Source organism: Falco cherrug, chromosome 4 (genome assembly GCF_023634085.1).
Source record: "Falco cherrug isolate bFalChe1 chromosome 4, bFalChe1.pri, whole genome shotgun sequence".
Lineage (NCBI taxonomy): Eukaryota > Metazoa > Chordata > Aves > Falconiformes > Falconidae > Falco > Falco cherrug.
Genome location: NC_073700.1, coordinates 35,791,543 through 35,817,317, shown reverse-complemented (window position 1 = coordinate 35,817,317; position 25,775 = coordinate 35,791,543). Strand labels below are relative to the sequence as shown.

At 35.7% G+C, this 25,775-nt stretch overlaps 1 protein-coding gene across 4 annotated transcripts in view; it reads right to left on the bottom strand.

Moving 5' to 3' along the window:
* The window catches only part of SNX29 (sorting nexin 29), a 106,091-nt gene that overhangs the window by 45,147 nt on the left and 35,169 nt on the right, over positions 1-25,775 (bottom strand). For 3 of the 4 annotated variants that reach the window (XR_008731897.1, XM_055708110.1, XM_055708111.1), the window contains exons 13-15: positions 25,545-25,673; positions 16,842-16,924; positions 12,552-12,658 (exon numbers count right to left, since the gene is read on the bottom strand). Coding sequence is in view for 3 of the 4 variants with exons in the window: in XM_055708110.1 (XP_055564085.1) it covers positions 12,552-12,658; positions 16,842-16,924; positions 25,545-25,673 (319 nt within the window). In the remaining variant the exon portion in view is untranslated. Of the gene's footprint in view, positions 1-5,758; positions 6,923-12,551; positions 12,659-16,841; positions 16,925-25,544; positions 25,674-25,775 lie in introns of those variants that run through there. The other variant, XM_055708112.1, reaches the window with a different exon arrangement.

The following is a 25,775-nucleotide window of genomic DNA, read 5'->3' as shown; positions in this document are numbered from 1 at the left end:
CATGAAGTCTAGCTACATCTGTGCTCTCCATTTGAGAATCAAAGTGTCAATAAAGTACCAATTGATGCATAATGTTTATGAAAGTAAACAGGGCTGGATGAATGTCAAGGATGAAAAGTATACCATTTTACAGAGCAAACTATGTTTAAGTTGGGTCCCTGCCAAGAGAAGCAAGAAACATTAAAACTCAAATCAAGGTTAAAGATGACACTGAGCTCTTGAATTTTTCTTACACGGAAATGTAAGCCTACAACTTATGGGAGAACTTCGAAAGGACAAGGGTTCCCAAACAGCAAAGATCTAAATAGTAGTAGTAGTATGTTATCATCAAGAGAATGCAATGGGGAAACTTGCAAAAATGAGGAGCAAAGCTAAAATAAACTTAAAATCTGCATTAAACAAGATTTTTAGCTACTCCTATCAGAACCATTATACTGTAAAATTGAATTAAAGTTTCAATTATGATGGATGATCTATCAGTATATAATATACCTGGCAAGGGAGCTGTCTTGAAGTGATAATGCCCCTTGTAGCCTTATAGCACAGAAATTTGAGCCAAAAAGGGTTTGTAGAATTATTTTCTAGAGAAAAGAAAGATACTGCAGAAAACCCCATTGTTGGAAGGTTCCAAGAAAATCCTCCCTATATGACTCCTGTATTAAAGAAAAGGATACTGATGAGGGCCACTATCAGAGGTAAAGAACCAGATGAGCAGTCCCAGGACAGAGCAAGAAAAGCTACAGTTTTAACAGGAGTATTCAGATGAAACCAGCAGCAGTGACTGGTTGGCCCCTCTAATGGGCATAGCAGGCTACCACAACAATATTGTTAAACAGGTTTTTCAGGTTACAGCAGCTCTTGAAATGCCTCCCCATATGGCCATCCAAAGTTAGAACAGTAGAGGTAATGGTGTAACATTATGAAAGCACAAATGAACAAGATGAATATCAATAAACTACCCTCAAGCACAGCACAGGGACTTGGACTACTGCCAAATCTCTTGAGAGTTCACAGTTCCCCTGCTGGAGGCACTTCACTGCTATCTATGAATTTCATGCTTTCCTTTTCTTGAATTACCAACATGCCTTCTCTCTCTTCCCCTGGGAAATTCCCCAAAACAAAGCAGTTTAATTCAATTTGTTTAATTTAGTACCTGCTTTTACTTTAGTGCTTTGTTCCAGAAAACCTGTATCCTACACATAATCAAACAGAAATAACAGCTTCACTTTTGACAAGCTAGGAGCTGACATCATTGATAAAAATTTAAAAAAAATATATATATACTTGAGTTGAACTTCAAGTATTCTTTTCCAATTTCTTTCTGTATTAGAGGTAGTCCTTCAAATCCAGTAATTCATCAGTGTGGCAATTACACAAAAAGAGCTAAACTAAGCCTAGATATGAATTGTCTAGACCGGTATCTCTCATTAATTCTGAATTTACAAACGATTCTGAAATGCTTAGCAAATTACAAGCTAAAAACCAGTAAAAGTAATTGAACTAAAACCCAACTTTCCTTGCAATGGGACAATAAAAAGTACAAAAGTTAAAGATTTCACAGAGAGATTATTTAAACCCAAATAGACAATCATATTTGTTTGCCTGATTACATAACCAGTTTTAGATTAATATTGATGCTTTATCTTACACATTGCAATACAAAAAGCTTGTAACATGTCTGAATTACCCATTTAGTTGCACCCCTCACTTTCTGAAGTCCAAAGGTTTAACATAGTATTAATACAGTTTCAACAATCAAAAGCTTTTATTATTATTATTATTTATAGTGTACTAAAAGCAGCTTTAATCTACTGTTTCTCATTTTTTCTTGTCAAGCATTTCTGTTGCACTTAATTCCATTAGAGAAAACAACTTCCCAGCCTCATAATTACTCTTTTCTGCCACCTCCTGATAAAAATCAGAACATTAGGGTTCCCATGTTATCAATGGCACTATATATTCATATCTTAATCATTCATTCAACATCATCCTTGATAACAAAGGTTCTTTGACTTCACTTGTTAGGAATTAGTAAGCTCATTTTGTGAAAAAAAAAAAAAAAAAAAAAAAAACTAAATCTGTATGAACTTCCGCATTATGACTAACGTAGTAGGTGCCACTTAGCAAGCAGGTTGGCTTCACAAATTTCAGAGTTATGCACCAAACAAAACTGTCAACTTCACTAGAAAAAAGAATGTCATTAACTCTGTATATATTATTTTCCATACTAGCTTAACCAATCATTTCAATTCAAAGTGAGGGGTGTAATATTTAAGAATATCATAAGCCCATCTCTGATTCAGGTTAATATTAGCAGGTCATTGTTAATTACAGAGAGCCTGGGCTGGGAGGCAGAACCTCCTTGTATTTCACATACAAAAAGATGCAGTACACTACTAGTTGCAAATGCACAGAGAAAGTGATTGATTGGTTATCAAAAGCAATAAACAAATTTATGAATGGATGCAAAACTCAGTAGTTTACATATTTGAAATCATGTTTGATTTTCCAGTGCCTTTCTCTAGAAGAACAAAATCCAATCTGATGTAATATCTAACTCTTTTCTTTCCCTCTAATTTGGATGTCCTTGAAATAACTTTCTACTTGCAGACTCAATTAATATGTAAATTCAACAGCTCTCTCAAAACACTGGAAGTAACATAAAAATTTGTAAGTGTCCCTAGCAAAGTTAAATAATAAAAAATTTAACAGCAAATAAAACAGCAGATCACTTGCTATATATTATCAAAAGGACAAATTGGCAAGGATGTTACTTGTGAAAATCACTTTTATTAGTAATTAAGCTAATTCAACACTTCTTGTCAAACTAAAATGTATAACCATCACAGCAAACCAAAAGGAGCAATGAGATATACTTCTGAATAGCAATAGGTTCCTCTAACTTTTCCTGCATCAAGGTCTGCTAAAAACAATAAAGAGGTCTCCTTATAATTACATCCTTTCAGTTATATTTTATGTTGCCACATCTTCCTTTATTCATTCCACTCTAAAGCTTAAGCAACAATTCTCTCTGTTGGGACTTCAGTTATCTTTACAGTTGTTTTTCTTCATGAAAATATGTTTAAAGCAGAAAATTTAAGTACAAACGAGGTAAGTTTCCTTTGGCCAGATGATCATCCAGATTTCATCCTGGTCATATCAGAAAGCATGCTTAAAGAGCCTAAACCCTCATCATGAAGGGAAAGTGAGGCTAATGTAAAATATGGAGATTCCACACTAACAGAACTCTAAAGACCTATTGTCAAAAGAAAATCTAAGTCTACTCCTCTGCCTGATAGCACAGCAGCTATGCTGTCCAGCATGACGGCATTTAAGAGGTACCTCCAGAGAAGTGACAAAGGTAAATACCACTTAACGTTCCACAGCAAAATACTAAGCTGTTAACTTCAAAAATAGAATCACGGAACAGTTTGGGTTGGAAGAGACCTTAAAGATCACCTAGTCCCAACCCCCCTGCCACGGGCAGGGACACCTCCCCCCAGCCCAGGCTGCTCCCAGCCCCATCCAGCCTGGCCTTGGGCACTGCCAGGGATGGGGCACACACAGCTGCTCTGGGCAGCCTGGGCCAGCGTCTCACCACCCTCACAGTGAAGAATGTCTTCCCATGTTTAATCTAAATCTACCCCTTGTCCTGTTGCTTCCCACCCTTGCAAAAAAGCCCCTCTCCAGCTTTCCTGCCGGCCCCCTGAGGCACTGGAAGGTGCTGTAAGGTCCCCCCGGAGCCTCCTCTGCTCCAGGCTGAACCACCCCAACTCTCTCAGCCTGGCTTCACAGGAGAGCTGCTCCAGCCCTCTCATCGTCTTCATGGCCTCCTCTGGGCTCGCTCCAGCAGGCCCGTGTCCTCCTCACGCTGGGGCCCCAGAGCTGAAGGCAGCACTTCAGGCAGGGTCCCACCAGAGCAGAGCAAAGGGGGAGAATCACCCCCCTCAGCCTGCTGGCCACACTGCTTTTGATACAGCCCCGGGTTCGGCTGGCTTTCTGGGCTGCAAGCATGCACTGCTGGGTCATGTTGAGCTTCTTGTCAACCAACACCCACAAGTCTTTCTCCTCAGGGAGAGGAGAAACACGCTAGGAATGTTTCACCAAGCATATGATACAATCTGTCTTAGAAGGACGTGGTTTTAGAGTAGAGAAACAGACTTCTGACAACTGGCAACAAGAAAAAAATAGTAAGTTTTTTTAAAGGTTGTTTGAGTGGAACTCAGGTTTTCTTTAATATAATTTCCACCTAAAATTCATAAATGTTTTTGCACAAGCCACATCTGAATTAATGACTTTTTGTCGGGTATACACATCTTTCCTCAATTGTCACAATATGAAAAAAAATGCGTGTCCCAAGAAATTCTAGACAGAACTGAAAACTGCTTCCATTTGCTCTCAGTGGAAGCACCGAGAAGGAAGGTATACTTTTCCCATGAGGATGCCCTTTTTCAAAAATCAACATACTTCTACATTTTTCACCAGAAATAAAGCCAAAGGTCTTCATAAAAAGAGCAGGTATCCTACTAAATACTAGTAATTTCATTTTTCTGTAAGTAAAAAACCAGTAAAACTCAAAATGACAGACAGTTCAGACAAAACTATTGATATAGCTGTTACAGAAGGATAGAGATTTAATCTTAAGAACTTACAGTTCTTTAAACTTAAGAACTTATAAGTAGTCATGCATCCTAGGTTCGAACAGTTAGTGTTAAGGTACCTCGTTTGTTTGAAACTAATCTTTGTATACTTGTAAGCAATAAATTCAGGTTCTAACAAAGAGGTAGCCCTGGAGGATGAAGGAAAACCAGCCCAAGGCCAGTGATTCCAGGGCAAGAAAGAGTAAGAGACCAAGATAACCTGGTTTAAGATGATATATTGGGACCACAAAGGAGAACTCTAGCCAAACTCAACAAAGGAGAACTCAACTGAATAGAGGAGCAGGTGAATTTGCAGACCCTGAGACAACCAAAGACCCCTGCTCTGGACAATTGCCATGCATGAGGGGGAGTGGGAATATTGTAATTTGTTTTGGGTAATCTCATAAATATTTATGTCTTTTCCTGTGAAATTTGTTGAATATGTATACATTTACTGCATAAAAAGAGCTACCTGAGAGAAGGAAGCTATGCACATTACGTGGAGCGATCCCCTGTGCATTCAGCACTGCAATAAAGAATGCCTGCTTCATAATGCTACCTTGGTGTTAAGGAGTTTCATATTCCTGATTTCGGTGACATAACCGTAACATGCTTAGTCATTGCTTTCTTTTTCAAAACTTCTATTTTGTATTCTTGATATTCCATCTGCAAGCAAGTTACTTGGTTCAAGGCACACTGAAGGTCCATTTAAGAGTAAGGTTGGGTTTCGGTTGTTTTGGTTTGTTGGGCTTTTGATGTGTGGATTCTTCTTTGGTTGGTTGGTTGGTTTTTTACTATAGCTACATAAGGTAAACACAAGCCACAATTCATCAAAACCAACAAGAAGAAAATAAGCTGTAGCTTTCAATTCAAAATACATTGGAAACTGTGCACATCAGATGAACTACATATTAATACTTGCAATATTTCACAGGTTTTGTCAATTGTTCACAGTCACCAAGACTAATCCTGACATACAAAAGAGCACTAACAGAAAAGGAAAAAACACTACTCTGACAGGACCTGTGCCTGGCCATAGAAATTGAAAGTAACCAGAAAAAGCAAAATCAGATACACAGGATAATGAGTTTAATAAGCTTTAATAAGAGGGGTAAAAATGACTATGTTTCTACCTGCTGCATCCTTTCATGTATCCTCACAGCAAAAGCCAAACCCAAAACAAAAGTTCTAACCAATAAAGAACTACACAAATCTCTATAAACAACACCATTAACTTTTGCTAGATCTTTTTAGCTTCCCATTTCACACCTAGAGGAAAGTTTCACCTCATCTACTGTGCTGAGACAGCTGTTCTGAATTGCAACTCATTATCCCTTTACCAGGATTATTTTCATGAGCTAACAGAAAATAGTTCGAATGTGCAACCAGCATTCATAAGATAATCTGACATAAGCAATGAAGTACAGAGACACAGTTATTATCAGGAGACCACTTTTCATATACATTCCATAGCCCACCTCCAAGAGAACAAGAATTGGAGCTAAATTAGCTTTATTATTGGATACTAAAAAGCATGGACTCTTAAAAAAAGTAATTTCGCATGCCACAAAACATCTAGTGTAAATAACTTTGATGATTCAGATTTTTTCAAAAGAAATGTTGGCAGACTAATTTTTACCTAGCAGTTTGACACTAGACCAGGTATTAACTGTCCTCCCATAACTTGCACAAGTACAACAAAACCAAACTGGCACAAGTTTTTATGTTATAGCTACACAAATGCAGTTGTGGTTCCACACCTCATCCAAACCAATTGGAGCTCAGCTGACTTGACAGTGTACAGATCCAGTATTTATTAAAGACTGTGGAGCCACAAAAGCATAACAGAAATGTTTCTTTTCTTGGTCATCACAGTTTTATCCTTGTTATCCCCCATACACTGTGTTTGGATTGCAATTATAAAAAGACTTCCAGCACCATCAGCCAACACCTTTCGGACCCCAGTAGTCCCCCTCCTGGGAGAGGGCTACTTAAAGTCACATCAATCTGTGCTTCACTATTCCAGATACTAATTTGCTGTCACTTTGCCCTTGCTAGTTAACTCTCTGTTACTAAGCTGCTAACCATCCTTTTTTCTTTTAAATCATGATAGATTAACATAGTTAGGTAACATATTCAGCAGTTGTTGCCATCCTCTAGATGCACCTTGGTGTTTGCTGTGTCCAAGGTTTTACAATAAGGAAATCTTCAGCAGTGACCAAAAAATACTGCTGCTCTTCATGTTCATTCATTTTGGTAGACTGTCAGATGAGTAAAGTGATCTGGATGAAAGAAAATATGTAAAAAAATAAAAAAACCTGACCAATGCGTACATTAACAAATGGATCACTGTTAAAGTGCATGATGATTCATGAGCGCATCATTCTTGCCACAGAAAACAAAACACTTCATCTTACTCAGCCAGGACCAGTCTGTCAATGAGAGAGATGCTATACACATCATTCAGCAAACTATGTATTACATTTCAAGAGGTGCACAAAAAATAATTCTTGTCAGCTGACTTTTTCTAGTACTATTGCACTTACTAACTAAAACTGTGCATTGCACACCCTTGGGAGTAAACAGCTTATCAAAGTTGGGGGGGGTGGTCATTTGGACATAAATTCTTACTGAGAAAATAAATACATACATATATAAAAGCATATTTCACAATTATGAAATAAGATAAATTCTTTTAAGAAATACAAAAAAAGTCTATCCTTGTACCAAGGTGTACTGCCCAGATGAAAGCACATCTCACTGTATTTCAGTAATAGTTTAATTGGCAAAAGCTACAGAAGAGCTTCCACAGAAAAAGTGCTGGCCAATTTACTAGTTTAAAGACACGTTTTCTATAATGACTTCAAACACAGCTAACATCTAGTAACAAAGCTGCATGCCAAGCTAAGACCTTTAAATAAGAAAATAACAATTTCCAGAAGTATCATTGTCTGCTGATGCACTGATGTCATTTGCCTGCTGAATGAAATCTCATGCTGAATGCAAGCATGCTAATAAAGTCAATGTCAGTAAACAGTATGACTGACTCAAGAGATACAAACAAAAGAGATCAAACTTGCAGTGTTTCTTCAATGCTAACAAGAGCCAAAGATTTTTTTCGTTTGTTTCACAAAAGCGTGTTTTTCAATCGTGTCCTCTGAGAAAATGTTAAATCTAAGCAAGCAAGCACTATTATTTCATAATTTTATTTGTACACACTTTACTATCTAGGAGAAAAAAAATCCATGTCTTTACAGAATCCTGTCCAAGAAACAAAACTTATCTTCATTGATTTCCAATAAAAAGGGTCATGCAGTTCAATGAAATGGTGCTCAGAGAAGTCTTCAACTACATTATTTAATATTTCAGAGTTTTTCTTAAGAAAGGGTTCTTTTTATTCCTGTCTTAGAATGTCATTTACAGGTAAGAGCACATACTGTTAATATAGTGGAAGGTTCTAGGTTTACCAATACTTTGTAGAATCACTTGGGGATTGCAAGTAATAAAAGAAGAAATCAAAATTATTATTAGAAGAAAAGCATGAGAAGAAAAGTGACAAGCAGTGAAATAATTCTTCTTAGAGGTGTTTTCATTTTTTAAGCAGGTAACTAAGATGCTCTGTGGCTGTCACAGCCTTTCCACACAATCGTTTCATGCTGAAGAATAAGTAGCACTTTATGCAGACATTACCAAAATCGCTATAATGTCAAAATTCCCCATTTCAGGACCTCAGTTCAGGACATAGTAAGGAAATTGATTACAGTATATTGTTACCTGTTACGCTAAACTGAGAGACAATTCTCCAAAGATGCTGAGACTTTTTGGCAAAGCTTTTAGTGATTTAAGGTACCTTCTCTGACCAGATAGCTTACTATTTTGAGATGGGATTCTGTAACAATAAAACCCCAAACCCATGCACTGCATCACGAATAAAGCCATATCCTTACATTTGAAAATCCTCCAATATTTAGAAACTTTCTTTAATTATCTGATAGGATACTACTCAAAAAATAAATCTGAGGAAAATTAATTTACAATCTATCTCCAGACTTTTTAAGACCTAAAGGCTTCTTTTGAACTTCCATTTACTAACAATGACAGCAGCACAAAGAACCTTAAAGAAAGTCACACAGCTGCTTTTCACATACTATGCTATCTCCTTAATCCATTATATGTGAAAGGAATAAAATTCATCAAAAGGTGTTTAGAAAAGCCACCTACCCAACAAGAGTGATACACGGCATAATTGGTTCTTTTTGTGTAATTGCTGGCTCAAAACCAATCCTCAACACAACTTGAAGTCATTTGAGAAGAAATGAAACTAAGGACATTAAAGTCGAAAATCTAGAAGGCAGTCTGAGTAAAAATAATCAGTAACATGGCCAATGAATTACTTGTTCAACAAGAAAGAGGCCATGAAAATTCATGAAGTGAAACTCTCCAGAATGGTGAAAGCTTGGCTTAATACCCAAAATTACCTTTCATAGATATTGTTTCAAATGCTTGAAACAATTCAACTTTTCAGAAGAGCTGCATAATTTTTCAGGAATTTTTAAAACATTAAACTTAACCTTTTTGACAGATGGCAGATCTCATGAATATCTAATATTCAGAAATAAACGTTCAACTCTAATCTACTGAGTGTACTTATTTGAACAAAGTGACTAAAATTTTGAGTTCACATGACCAGCATTTGCACCTTCCATGTCAGAAAACTAATCTCCCAACCTCATATACCAAATGCTCAGAAATTATTTTGTCAGGCCTAAAAATACAGTAGTACACCTACCACATAAAAAGGTAACTCTATGAGCTTTCCTATGAGTAGGAAAAGGTACAAGAGCATTTTCATGGTCATTAAAAAGCTAACTGCAGGTTTCTATGGAACTTAAAACCTGAACAATTCCTAGTTAATTTATGTAGAAAAATTCCAGCTCCTAGAAATGTTTCTTGTACAGGCTTCTACATGGAAAACCTTAGAGAGCTGGAAAGGGTCTTTCCTTTTTTTAACTGTTTTTCTCCAACATTCCTGTAAGAGTAAGTGTTTCTGCAGAACAACAAGGGATTAACATACTGTGATACAAGTTTCAGGACATCAAAAGCCTGTTACTCCAGCAGAGGAGCTAGTCTCCTTATTCCCTAGTTTGACAAGAACAGTCTATTCCAGGAAACTGAAAATTCAGTGTCATTGATTGAGTCTTTAACAGAACTCTCTCATAATACTACTTAGTACATTGTGAGCATAACCTACAATTTAACTTTGATGAAATGCAGGTTAAAGTCCATCACTAAAATTACTCTTTATAAAAAGTACAAAATCATCAAAGGCTGAAAGTGCAAAGAAAGTTTAAGTCTTGTTCTCTCTAGATACCTTTACTAGTTCATTACAGCCACAAAGAGAAAGTACAGAGCAACTGGAAACAGTATCTTACAGGTAACAATCTGACCACAATTAAATTTTGTCAGAAAATTTACAAACACTCCAATTGTTTCAGGTTTTTTGTTTGTTTTGCTTCATTTTAAATCCTTCGTGATATCAGGTCTAACACGTCAGCAAGTTTTTAGTAATTGTTTGAGCTTAGTTGCAATGCAAACTATGAAGAACTGCTGCAAGACAAACTATGAAGAATTTGTCTCCCCCTTGGTGCATAACACAGGAAAACGGTGATGTTACTCTGACAAACCTTAATAAGCAGGACAAAGCAAAGAAACATATTTTACCTTACATACAAACTTATGCTAACAATGGATAGCAATGGACCAAAACATAACTTCTGATTACTTGAAGCACACTTTATTATTCATGGCTTGAGAGTTGTAGAATTCAACCTACTTTCTCTTCGAAAACAAACAGCATTCAATTCCCAAAGAATATGAGATCGGAAAATGTGGGAATTGCTAGAGGTATCCAAAGACCTGTCAATACCCCAACAAGTTTCGAGTTGGAAGTTAGAAGAAATTGTGGTAGCTAAATAGACGTTCCACTACTATTTCTAAGGAAATAGAACATTACATAAAATTATGCAGATTTTTTTGTAAAAATGTTTCTAATATTGTTTTAAGCATAACAAGTTTCTTTAAGTTTCTTTACTCTTTCAGAATTCTTAGTTGCAACTTTTCTCCATCCACTTGGTTAAACCAACTGATTTACAGATCATTATTAAATAACTTTGGTAAATACAAACTTTTTTACAAATATGGTAAGAAACTAAAAGTTTCTTCACTATTATGAACAAAATCACTTTCAATGCAAAAGCAGGAGGAAAAAAAAAAACCCTACTCAGCAGAACTTTTTTGTCTTTTTTTTCTCTTGACAGCGACTCATTTTTCTGTGGGGAGACTTCGATATCCTGATCAGCTAACAAGAAACTCAAGGGAAACTTTGTCTTCAGTTGAAATAGTCTAATAGGCACAAAGTAACAGTTACTAAAACTGCTTAAAGTCTGAACATTTTTCAGACTAAATTCTAGCTGAATGGAACTGCCAGAATGGCATTCAAAAGTGGTATCTATCCTAGTCCTCAATCTGGAACACCACGCAGGCTAACATTTGAAAGTAACACTTCACATCTTCATTTGCAGAGAGAAAAAGTAGTAATGACTTTTGTTAAATACATCTGAATTGTTATGGGAGTTAAATGCTATTTTGAGTACGTGAAAATACTTTTACAGACTAGTGAGACTCAGATGCACACTTCCTCTTTGGAATGTGATTTGCAACAAGGTTTTGCAGTGGTTGTATCCACTGCTGTGTCATCAGCGCTAGTGCTAACACTGTCTTCCACAAATTCAGAAGTGTTAGCAAGAAATTTCTGAACATGCAGAACAAACTTAGTAGAACTAAGGAGGATGCTTTTAAAGCTGAAAGATAGTTTACCTGTGTTCTTAATTAAGATATTCTTTTGATAGGTACAGAACAGAGGAAAGGAGTCAGAAGAACCCAACCAAAGGTATGCATTAGGGAGGGAATTAGTTTCACATGGTCCTATGAGAAAAGGATAACCAAGTATGAATGTTTTAGAAGAACTGTATTAATCTCTTTGATGCATGACCTGCATTTTTAGTCATCTTCATGTTAATCAGTTAATATGAGTATCCAATTTCAGAGTATTTTGGGCAAAAGAAAGACATAGATAATTGTTTTACTTTTTATAAAAATGTTCATTTAATATTTAATAGGAGATATGGGTATTAGATATTAAATTTCATTACTTTTGTCTGGAAAATCATTTGTATTTAAATATAGGATGAAACCCTAATCTTTCTTTTTTTTTCCTTTTATGAATTTTACATTAGTCTTAAAAGTGAATCTTGCATCAAGAACTTTTTCTAACATGGTCATATCAACAGAACTAGTAGATTCCATCATCCATGTCCATACTGTAGTATTCAATAAGCTACACAGTAAAGCAATATAAAAATGAAGCACAGCTTAGCAATGAGAAAACAATACGAAAGCACAGAAAAAGCTATGGATTTGAGTATGTCCTCGGTTCAAAGCTCAACTGACAAAACAGCAATGCCTGTAATAATGTACTGTACCTTGTACATGAAACCTGTTGTCTGTGATGCTTCCAACTTCACCACCATCACTCACAACCTTAAGGAACTTTTATTTATTAACATCTTCATTTTAATATTGAACTATAAACATGTTCCCTCATTAGAAAAAGTATTTTTAATTATCTGAGTTGCTTTAAACATGCTATGAAATTAAATGAACAAATCTGTATTTTAACCACAGAAGCCTGAAAATCAAATCTTTCATTGTTTTCTTTTTAAAGCGAAAATCAGACATCTCTTTTACACTAACGGGGAAAAGAAAATATCAACTAAGCAAAGAAACTATTTACAGCTTCAAATGTTATGTTACAATTATGATTCCATAAAATTTGTGCAGTACAAACTTTACCTCAATCAATTTTCTTTCATAAGAGCTGGCTAGTTCCTCATTGTTTTCTACTTGCTTTTGCTCTGGAATAGTAAATTCACCATCAGTGCTCCAAATGTTTGACAGAACTAAAACAAAAAAGACACCTCAAATTAAAAGGTTAAATTACATAAATATCTAAGACAAGCTATTTAGAAGTAATAGCTCTAAAAGAAACAATTAGAAGTATCAAAACAGGATGAACTATTAAACAGTGTTATAAGTGCTAAAATACAAATGCTGCAGGGAGCTTTCCCACGAGCAATATTTAGACAGGAACTCTCAACAGAAAAAAATGCAAACTCGAAGCATTTGGTTGTTCTGTGACTACAGCTACCTAATATATTTAGGTAGTTAACTGCAGTTCCTCCCCAAAGCCTTTGAAAAATATGACTATGTTTCAATCTTAGGTCTTTTTTTCTATTTCTCTTCCAAAATACCACTTCATATTACTTGTACAGACTACTTACATATCATAAAAATTACAGAAAATAGGGCTGAGAATGGACATTCCATACCTCATCTAGTATTTCATGGTTTTGCATAAAACAGAATCAGCTGTAGTTATTTCATTCCTGGCAGTTAATTGTCTAATTTATTCCTAGAAACCTCCAATAATGGAGATTTCATGCTTCCCTGCACAATCTATTTAAATTTAAGTATTATTCTCAGAAAGATTTTCTTGATAGCTAATCAAACTTCCTTCACCTGCCATTTAAGCCCATTACTTCTTTTCTTATTCTCAGTGAATGAGAACTACAGTTTATTCTATTCCTGTTCCTAGTTCTCATTTATGTATTTGATGAACACTTTAAGACATATTCTAAGTCTCCTCTTTTCCAAGTAACACAAAGTCCAATTCAACTTCTCCACACAGATCATGAATTTCTAAAAAAAAAAGTTAGCATATATAAAGTAAAGAAACCCTAATAAAAAAGATGTTTAACAAATACTTTAACCATTTTTCAAAATCTAAACTATATATACAACAACTATAAGGTAGATAGAAAAGACACCATAATTCATGTGACTAAATACTCTTGAGCATGGGAAGTGACTTTTGCTTCGAATAAGAATATATATATTCAGAAGTTTACTATTATTTTAAGTGAATTTTGAAGCTATTTTAAGAGCTATTTATTGTAAAACTTGCTCAAATTTCTTCAGCTGAAAACTTCCAAGACCAGCATTCTCACATACATAACATTATTGTACCTAAGCAGATCTGAAAAACGGTACACATCCAACTCCTGCTGGTGGCTGAGAAATCAGCATGCTCATTTATTAAATACTTAAATACCAACATCATTTGTATATGCTCAGTCTGTTGCAGTGATCAGTCATTTTGAAAGCTGCTATGACATTCTGAAATAGACACAGTTCTGACTTCTGGGCAATTTATTTATAATCACATTTGCTGGGTGTTTTGGGGGGGTTTTAAGTCACTGCAAGGTGAAGTATTATGCAGAGTTTCATTTATCAGCTTAGGAAACTGTTTAAAAGTCATACTGAACAGCATCTGAGCTGACTATTTTAGCAAACAGATTCTTCTCTATTTATAGTCATAAAATAACAGCAAAACCTCAATTTACTTTTACTTTCAAAATAGTTTCACAGAAAGTTTAAACACAGTGTTCTAAAATCTACAATGCATTTAAGACTTTTGTTTTGATACCATCTGGAAGAAGATTAAGCATTGTTGAAATTACTCATTATAACACAGGGCAGCATTGAAGTAAGTATGCAACAGTTTACACTGCCCTGATGAAGACAATCTCCGAACATTACAGCAAGAGGAAAATTAATTTTTCCAGATTTAAACAGATCAGAACTCTATGTCCCTGTCTGCATGCAAGGCTGAAAGTCAAGAACCTTAACATATGAGCATGTAAATTAGTATATAAGAAACCAAGAAGAATTTTAACTTAAAATGACAAAAGCAGAGAAAACACTAACTTCTTAATCTTTATTTTCTTCACAAAATTGTCATAATCTCAGAACACAGTAATAAAACAGGTCTTGTAAATATACTCTGTAATCCTTCTAAGCATGTAAGGTAACTAAAAACAAAATTACTTAAGGCAAATTGTTACAGTCACTTTTAAGTTATACCACAATTGGAACTCAATAATTTGCCTTAAGTTACACAATGATATATGTACTGAAAAGTACAAATACCTCTTTGTAATAATTCCAATATTTTTAATTATGGAGGCTCCCATCTGAAAAATATGAATGCCTACAATAAGATACTGCAAGTTATGTATATAAACCATGGGTGCAAGTTTCTATAAATCTTGTAAAAGAAAAAAGTTTTTTTTGTTTCACTCTCCTTTGTTCATGTGTATCTAAACATATTAGTTCTCAGGGATTATTTACATGCTTAAGTATGTTTTTGAGTCAGAGGCCCCAGTACTACTAAAAATTTCACATAAATCACCAAGAGCAGCTAAGAGGAAAAAAATACTCATTTTATAAAAATATGTGTGAAGTTAGAATGTAAGAAAAATAACCACAAATAGTGCAGGTAGCTGAAAATTATTCCAGTCACCAATGATAAGTGTTACAGAAAATTACTGTGGATTGATTAAATATCCTTTGAGCATAAAGCATACATGTATGTATTCATTTTTAGAAATGTTGGTACTGTTCCATCCCCCTTTTTCATCTATAAAATCTGACCATCCTACTCAGTTTCTATTCTTATCACTCACTAATTTGCATAATTTTAACATGGCAGAATATAGCTTGCCTTGGAATTTTTTTTCTTTTCCTATAATTACACTCATCATGGAAACTGTCAGTATCTAATGAAGGATAATTTCTGCTATTATAAGAAGCTTAAGCGATGGTTTTCGTGAATAATTCTTAATATGAATCACTACACTCCAGCAAAGTCGGAAGTAAAAACATGTGTTCTCACTAACAAAAATCTTTTCAAGGATGAATGAAGTTTCTAAACTACAGAAAAGTATAGTAACTAGCCCTTAAGAGCAGAAAAAATATAGTATACAATTCATACAGCCAGTTATATGACCACAATATTGACAATTTTATTTTTTTTTTACATAGACAGACAATACTAATTTCTGAAAAGCCACCTCATCTCTCAAAACATCTTCTGTAGTCAGTGGAAATACAGGTCCTACCAGATGAGTCACAATCAGGACTCCAATTCATCCTGTCATGGACACCTCATCACCACAGAAAAAAAACAGGTAACACTGCTGGTAACTTAACTTGTTATCTTTCAGATACATAAAATAAAAAAAAAAAAAAATCTGCTTATTAGTCAGAGCAACTTAGCAAAGAAAGTGAAATGTCTCATCTTAAACAGACTATTTCAAACAGTCTGCAAACACTGATCTCCAAAACAAGACTAACTGTATAATTTAGAGATACTAAATTTTCTCTCCTCAAAATTATTACTTCTCTGTTTCAATAACACACTAATTTCCAGGTTATTTTATAAATTACATTTTAATCTGATACTTTTTTTTTTTTCAATAAGAAACTTTCCAGAAAAAGCTAAGCCCACCTAATCTACCAGAAAACATTCTGTAAAAGTACAAAAATGTACATCAGTATTTTTCTAAAAAGGAAAGATATCAAATATGTTACTTTCTCTATTGGGAGATATTACTCTACCATAGTTGGAAGCAATGAATAGGGCTTGTAATTATCTCTCGCTAGCCCCACTTTCATGTAAATGATTTCATTTGTTTTGGTGAAGACTCAGTAAGGAAAGCAAACATTTCTTCATTGTTTCCACTCAGCAGTAATCTGATAGTATGCCATCCCATAACATTAATTTTTTTTGTTACTGATCTGCATTACAAAACTGTTCACACAACAGCACACAGCCCAGTTAGAGATGTATTAGGGACAGCTCCCAAACATAACTGTCATCTTTTCAGATGCTGATATTTTCCAGCAGGGGGAGGGGTGATGACATACTGGGTAGCATGTGGAAGTACGAATGATGTCCCCAGCCCCACTAGATTGTTTTGTGTAGCTGAAGTGTTGATTATGGACCAGGGCTTGCACAGGATTGTGTGGCTGGTCATCTGCACACATCCACTCGAGGATCAATCTTGTAAACCAAAGCATGCCTGTTCACTTGTTTTCTTATATTGTCAGTTTTGATACAAGTCTAGGAGTCACTTCCATCATTTGGTTACTATACCTATGCTTCCAATAAACTCTGTCTCAATGGTAACACAAACCCTGTGCATGGATTTATTATTTTTGTTTCCTTCATTTTATCCTTACCTTCCACTGTTTGACCTTCTCTTCTGAGCATTTGGACAGCTCCTACATACTTCTTAAGCTGCACTTTTAGCACCTCATTTTCTCTATTGATAAAAAGAATAGAATAAACAAATATTATTGTTCTCTCAAAATAGATGAAAGCCCCTTTCAATGGAAACAAACATACTATCTGTAACAACAAGCTTTATCTAAGTTGTGTTATCAAGATGAAAAAAATAGTGACTTACACATTAAACAATACATCAACAGCAGAGACCCGGAAAACTAGTTTTCCAGGGCCACAAACACATCAGTAAAACAGATTATCCCATAATCAAAAACTTTTCATTAATTGATGGCAGAAAAATGATGCAGTCTTATCTAAATCAACAGTTGATCAAAAAAATAAGGATGGGATACTAGAGAAGGAAATTCAGAATGGCCAGTATAAAATTAGATAATAATTTTATTAGTTGTCCAAGTATTTAATGTCAAGCAAGTAAGAATTCTTTAGAAACAGACTTTATCGTTGTTAAGAAAATACCAGTACTTCAGCAACATTATTCAAGGTTAGAATTTTCCACATACCATTTCTAAATGAAAACCGTAAGAGAAGAAATTAAGTTAATCTCTTCAACTGTTGTATTTCAGTGCCTGTATCACTTTTCTTTGGAATGTACAAGTATTTAAACCAGGTACTACCACAGCTCCACCTAACAACATGAAGCACTTTAGTTTATATTTGCAGGGGAGGAGGAGGCAGGAAATAAAAAGGATTCTAACCAATTGAATTTTAAGTAAAGCTAACAAATTGCATGTCTGAAAATCCAGTTATCTGCCTAAACCCATGCAGTTAACCAAGCATGACAGAAGTGTTTATACAGAAGAAACATAAAATGTGTTGAAAAAGAGTGAATTCAGACAACTTTTAGTAGTCTTCAAGAAAATACCAGAGTAGAAATACATAGGTGCTACAGATACAGCACGTAACACAACAAACCTGCAACTGGTAAGAGAGAATGGGCAGGTCAAAATCACACCAGAGGAGCAGCAGAAGCTCTAGGAATTATGAAAGGCTAAATATGTAACAGATTACAGAAAGCTGTAAGCAGATTATACACAAAAAGGTATGCATTTCATTTACAGGAATGTATTTCAGAAACACATGCAAATATGTTTGATGGTCCTTATTATACAATATATATACACACACACAAAATATACATTTATTATATACATATATACACACCAAAATGAACTGCTGCTGTTAGCAATGCCACATTTACATATAAAAGCCCTAGACTGGTACTATATTCATATTTTTATGAATTTCAAATTAGTTTTCTGAACTACCTAACCTCAATTTTATTCAGTCCTTTATCCAATCTTAGTAGGAGATTGCTAAATAATTGAGAAGAAACTATTGATTACCCAACTATCAAATTTTAACAAAGTCCTTGATGATGTTATGCATTTTGTAATATTTTTCATTTCCTAGACTATGAAGAAAAAGTCAGTTTTTCCACAAGAGATGGACACTGATATTCAGATTAAGGAAAAAAAAAAATCAGAAACACAGTTTAATTCTATATACTGTACCAAAACAAGCCCAAATAATTCATTCATGAAAAAAAAAATGTATGACAGCTAGACAAAAAGATTTCTCACCAGAAGCATAAATATGCCTGCACAGAAATAACTGTATACAATGACAATATATTAAGCATTCTCATAAAATAATCACATACCATATCATTTCTACATTTGAGAACAGACCAGTGCCTTCTGTCTGTACTGAGACAGCATTAAAAAAAAAAATCCAAACCATTTGTTACTATTGCGCCTATCGACTTAAAATTGTTACAGTACAGATGAACTTCAGAGAGACTTAAACTCACTTAAGGTTTTTGATTTAAGACTGAAATTCAAAAATTCAAAGCAGGATACTACGCCCCAGTCACAATTTTCTAATGTCTCTTTATCATCTTATTATTTCTCATTCTTTCATTACTACTATTTAGCTAGATTTCAAAGAGGACCCATCCTGATATACATTAATTTATAGAGGTCTTTTTATCAGGGCATGTTTAAAAAAAATTTTTCTTCAAATATTCATGAATGGTACAAGCCACAGAACACCTCAGCAACAATAAACTTGCTTATTTTTTGGAAAGCTATCTGGAATGACAAGGTATGATCAATTATATAATAAATCTAAGTTGTCAAATACCTTCAATTCCCTGCATAATTTTGAAGCAAAAATAATTACACTTCCTCTCTATTCTATTATTTTAAAATTAGCATTTAAGGAAATCCTGCCTAGAAGAAAATCAAACTACTGGAAGAATGGTAATTTTTTTTCATACACCTAACTTCTACGTATGTAATGAATGAAAAGATATCATGCAATACTACTGATAAATGCATATCCTCACCCACAAGTTAATTCATGCCAGGAAAACTAGCAACTGTTCCCTAAGGACTCTCATGTCGAGAGGATAAATGTAACAGGATAACAAGCAGCATGTTCTCACATCAAAGCAAGGACAACATGGAAGAGAGCTGTTATTCATATGCAACACTGCAGTGGAACAGCCCCCCAGCTGGGACTTCTGCTGTATTCTTGGAGAAGGACCAAGGGCCCACAAGTTGAGATCTCCCCCACCTTCCTTGTGCTATAGCATCCCTTTCAAAAACCATGGGGAGACAAGGGGAACTGAAGGAGATTCGTTATTTTCCAGTAATGCCCACAAAGTTTCTGTGATAGATAGTCCTGCTTACTGACGCATGTATACATACACCAAACACACATATATATATATACACCAAGCACAGTTAAAGTCTACTATGCAAGTCAAATTAAATACATCTTACGTTTGTCAAAATAAGATTTCTGGCTGTTAATACAAATGAATACTAGTAAGAAAGTGTTTTATGAAAGCTGACTTCCAAAAATTTTATTTAAAGAAGAATAGACCTTTAAGTTATGATTTTTGTTGCAGAGCAAGAGCCCTTATAGGACTTATTTTCCTACACCTTAACGGGGCAGAGGGGGAAGCCAACACACCACACAATTGCTTCTTGAAAAAGATACAAAAATTCCTCTAGGGCTTCTGTAAAATCAGAATCGTAAAAAAAAGAATTTGAAAAAAGAGTACTTTCTCACGTATCTCAACCATAGTGGCGTGAAGAATATTGTAATTAAGTTTCTGGCACAAACATCAGATACTAACAAGTGTTTTCTGTGGAGCTTACTCTTAAAAACATCGTATTTCTAAATCCAGGCTTACAAAACAAACAAAAAAACCCACAAAACCCAACAGATGTCTATGTCTTGATCAAAACTATAAAGGTAATTAATTGAAATAAACAGTGTGCTCCAAGAATATGTAGAATCTATACACAGAGGTTGGTTTAGATGACTTCCAGAGATATCCTTCAACCCAAATTATCTTATGATACTGCTATGAGGTGGTGCAAGATCACAGTTCATTGTAATCATATATACCCTAAATGAAATCAGGAAAATGAGAACTATTAGTCATAGAAGTGGAAGTTGAACTATATACAATATAATGTGATTATAGTATAAAACCAATCTCTGAAAAAAACTGTAACAACAAATAACTGCTTGTCATGGGCAAAAGGCACTGCAGCTGAGTGATAGCGGCACAGTTGGTTCTTTGGTTCAGCCACAGTGCCTGTCACTGGGGTTGGAGTAGCTGCAATGTCTGTCACTTTGTCATCAGACCCAGAAACCTTCTCTTCCCCTTGAGGGTACTGAACAGTGTTGAACAGGGCTCAGTAGGCATGGGCCAGGCCCCAGCACATTGCAGCAATTTGTGTCTGTCTGGAATTCCCAGGGTGACACCATACATTATCCAAATATTTTACTAGTTTTTCCAGATTCTGCACTTGTTCACGGGTGAAAATCCAAAACACTGGAGGCGATCATTGTCCTAGGCACTTGCCCATACTATCCTACACACCATGCCACTCACAACTATCCAGCCTTGGGGCAGATCTCTGGGTGGTACTCTTAAATAGTTGTTTAACCCTAAACAAGACCTAGAACACATTCAGGAGACATAGCAATAGGAACACGCTGGTTTGAACATCCCAGGGATGTTCAGAATTCTCAAGGGCTATTGTAACTAGCCTGGCGGAGAAGGGGAAGATGGAAGAAGGTATTTCCCCCATAAACTGGCTGTCCAAGGAGAAAAGGTAGAGTGTCATTATTAAGAGTTTCCAAGAGATGGTTCCCAAAGTACAGATGACAGCAATGCTGAGTATAAACACCAGATTAGTATCTTGACCAGTAATTTCATCATAAGCTAGTATTAACACAGTACAGCAAAATGATAACTTCAATCCAGCCCCCAGAAGTGATACAGAGCACAACAGGGAACACACAGAGCAAGTAAGTGTTACATAATGCAACGCTGAGAGCAAATAAATCAACACTGTGACCAAAAACTATTAATACAATGAATGCTTATAAAAAAACCTGTTTTAACACGCTTTGGTCAGATCTGTCACCTCAACCCTTCGTGCCCCGTGCTGGGCACCAAAAAAGACTGTTCTGTTGTGGTTTAGTCCAGCAGACAGCTAAACACTCCCCCAGTGGGATGGGAGGGATAATTAGAAAAAAGTTAAAACTCATGGGTTGAGATAAAGGCAGTTTAAGACAGAAAAGGAAAGGAAAATAATAGTAATGATAAAACAATACACAACAAAAGTGATGTACAATGCAATTGCTCACCACCCGCCAACCAATGCGCAGCCAGTTCCTGAGCACTGGGCCCCAGCCAGCTAACTCCCCTCAGTTTTTATATACTCAGTATGACATATGTTATGGAATATCCTTTGGCCAGTTTGGGTCTGCTGTCCCAGCTGTGTCTCCTCGCAACCTTTTCTGCCCCTCAGCCTCCTAGCTGGTGCGGTGGTGTGAGAAGCTGATAAGTTGTTGACTTAGTGTAAGCACTGCTCAGCCACAACTAAAACATCAGTATGTTATCAATATTACTCTCATCCTAAACCCAAAACACAGCTCTATACCAGCTACTAGGAAGAAAATTAACTCTATCCTAGCCGAAACCAGGATAAACACTGTATGTTCAATAAACTGGGAACTATTCTCATGATAGCTTTACAACATAGACATTCAAATCTAAATTATGGAAGGATTCTATCTTAGCATTGATATCATACCGAAAAAAGTAAAAAATGATTTTGTGAATAAGAAATATGAGGAAGTTGTTACCTCACAAAATAATGTATCTGACTTTTTATAAAATGTTTTTGTAACTTGTGACATGTCACGTCAACAACTAAATAAGCAGGAAGAAAAAAAAAAATCACTGAATATAGGAATATTCAAATTAGTTTTCACAAGCAGGGACAAGAGATATTTTTTCCTCTCTCTAAGAAGCTTATTAAGGTTAAGTGATGTAATCATTTCAAGATGCACAACACATCATTTCACTCATCACTGAAGCGCTATGGCTCTGAATGAAGTGTTGTACAACAGATTAATATAAAATACTAAATCCAAAAGCAATGTGGCTTAAATAACACCGACATTAGGTAAGAGGAGGCTGATTAGGTTACAGAATCTTCAGTAAACAGAAGGTACATAGAAGTGTAAGATAAAGTACCATCAAATTCTCATCCCCCATTTCCCTACACAGTGCATTATCATCTTCTCTTCCTGTCTGCTTTCCTTGCTACAAAGCCTGTCCTTTGTAAAATGTTTTCCTCCAACATTTCTGAATATAGTCTAAGAATATGCAATTTCACAGTCAACTTCAATAAATTTCTTTGCCTTGCAAAGGAATGTAATAGTATTCCATACAAAAAAAAAAGAATCTCAATTAAAAAAAGTCAGCACTGCCAAGAAGTCACTGCCACAGTATGTCCATGCAATCTGAGAAAGGCTCATTGACAAGGGGCAGAGGGAAGCCAGAAGAAAAAAAAAAAAAAAAACAGCTTACAAAATTACACTAGTCAATTTAGTTTATTCTATCAGAAGGCTAGGAAATAGGTTGAATGCTGAGACTGCTCCTTTTGAAACAGTATCATAACTGTTATGAAACAGTTATTCAAATACTTCACATGGAAGAATAAGATTGCCAGTACTTGAAACTAAAATGACCTAAGAATTTTTCTATTTTTCAAAAAGATCTTAGGAAACTCGGGAAAATTCCTCTAAGCTTCTAGAGGTCGGACCAGAGACTTTTCAGAGAATCTAGAAGACCAGCTGAATTAATCAATTTTGCAGATATCCAGAAGTAATCACTTCAACACTGACTGATGTGTCACTGAAATTTGTGTTCTCAGAGCTTTAAGGAAGATATTTACATCAAATTCTTAACAAGAGCTTTGGAGCCACATATAAATATCAGCTCTCATAATGTGAAGCATATTCATTCATCAAATTACAATAGTCAGACCATTACTGAATTATTTTCCTTGCCTTGAGATGTTCAGAATGTTACAGTTGAGGAAATTGCTCTACTCCAGTCATGTGATCAATTGTTTTCAAGGTAAACAGTGCAATTTCACTACCACAAATTAGCTGAAACTTAGTTTCCTCTCACTCACTTAATCTATTATGCAGCACTTAAGAAGCAATTCCAAAATTTTTGTTTCTTCAAATTATTCAGCTTACCCAACTCCTGGTATAAGTATTATTTATTAAAAAAATTTACTACTCTTCCTATTGCACCAGCAACACCTACAGTGTAAAAAGTGAACCAACAAAAAGCATTTAGAAGAAAAACCTATATTCCAAAATAACTATATGTGAAGTTTCTTATGTTCTAGAAAATGAGTTGCAATTAATTATTAAAGGAATGTATCCAAAGTCCAATGGTGACACAAGAATTTGTTGTACCTAAGCAGCTCCCAACACTGTTTTTACATGTGACGAGGTAAACTGACTTTCAGAAGAACTTATCAACGCAACATACCCAGCCACTGTAACAATAAGAGAAATTAAATAAACTTGTTTAAAAATAATTAGCTTAAGTGAGCATCTCTTTAAATCTTGTTATAAAAGCTCCTTATCTATTCTTTAAAAAGGTATGTGCATGACAAATATCTGATTCACTCATATGTCACTGCAAATTCTAAAACTGTGGGGGAAGTGAGTCAAAGAAATATGAATATACAATTCCTATAACCTGAAATGTGAATATTAAATGATGAAGTATTTGCATTGTCTCCATTGCCCTACATCACATGAATGTCAAACCCACTTACCGCCTATCTTTCCCTCCCTCAAAGTGAGTAGTTCAGTTTGATGTGTCATCAAAAGCTCAATTAGTAACATTCTAAATACTTTTTTTTAAGAAAGCTTTGTATTTATCATTTTCAGATACTAGTTCTGCTGTGCAATAAAAAGCTTAGAGGAATCTCAGCTGTGGCAATTCACAGTTGACAAGCACTCTGCCTGCACATGCAGAAAACAAACACCTCTCTGCAATAAGACACAGTTTACTAACTTCAACATTTGGGATAGGTTTGTTGTTTATTACACATGCAAGTGATTCCCAAGATCTCAGGCATTGTAAGTTACTCTAGAGCTTATTTAGAATTTGAAAAAGAAAGTCGCGCTATTACAACTGCATTTACTTTCAGAAGTCTTTCTTTAGCCAAATTACATTTAGACAAGGTGAGAGTTAAAATTCTTTTCAGCATAGCTGCAGCACAAACTTAAGCTGAAGGCAAGTCTCTACTGGGGCCAATGTTTTTTTAACACCTTCATTAACGACCCAGGTGCTGGGACAGAGTGCACCCTCAGCAAGTTCACAGACAATGCAAAACTGGGGAGCAGCTGATACACCAGACTGGTTATGCTGCCACTCAGAGGGACCTGGACAGGCTGGAGAACTGGACTCAGATGAATCCCTTAAAGTTCAATGAGGGGAAGGAAATGCAAAGTCCCGCACCTAGGGAGGCACAGCCCTAGGCACCCATAGCACCTAGACACCTGGGGGCTGGAAAAGAGCTCTGTGGAGAAAGATTTGGGAGCTCTGGTGGACAACAAGCTGACCATGAGCCAGTAATGCACCCTTCGTGGCAAAGAAAGCCAAGAGCGTCTTGCACCACATTAGGAAGAACATTGCCAACAGGTTACTGCCAACAACATTCCCTAGAGGGGTTGTGGAGTCTCCATCTATGGAGATATTAAAAACCTGACTGGAAATGGTCCTGAGCAACCTGTTCCAGTTCTAGACCTTCCTGGAGCTAGGGGGAAGCAGTTGCACCACTTCAGAAACTGGTACTGTTGATACTGTTCAGCAACAACTGTTGCTGATCATACAGTGGCTAATAAAGTGGTCAGCCATGAAAACCTGACAACAGGACAAGAAAAAAAAATCAGCCCAAGGAAAAAAGTCATCCTTAAACAATCAGATAGAAGGAAGATGGATCGGATGGAATGTCACTAAAGAAGATGCATAATCCATTCTTTACCGCTTACATATATATGTGAAGGTACATACAGAAGGGTATCTGTGTCAGCAGCAGCAGATGCTGACAGATTCTCTATAACTGAAAGCAATAAAGGCACAAATATTCCTAGTCAATTTAACTGACACTAGGACCTCTAAGCACAATTTGTACTGACTGAAGTAATAACCAGCTGAGAAGAGAGAAGGTCACCATACTAATCTCAGTGCGGAACTATACAGTTTTCATGACACTTTCAGTGCTTCTTACCGTGCCAAGGCTTGGACTTTTGTGGCATGTCGTTCTTCCTGTTCTGCTACTTTCCTTCTCCAGTTGTCCATTTCCTGCCTTAGCGCTGCAGAATGCTCCATCTCTCCATCAAGCAGATTTCTCAGAGATCTGGAAGAAGGCAGCAGCCTCTGTTAGAACATTGCAAATACTGCTACCTAGGAACTAGAGGATACTCTGCAAATCACAGACTAGGTTGCCCAAATGATATCA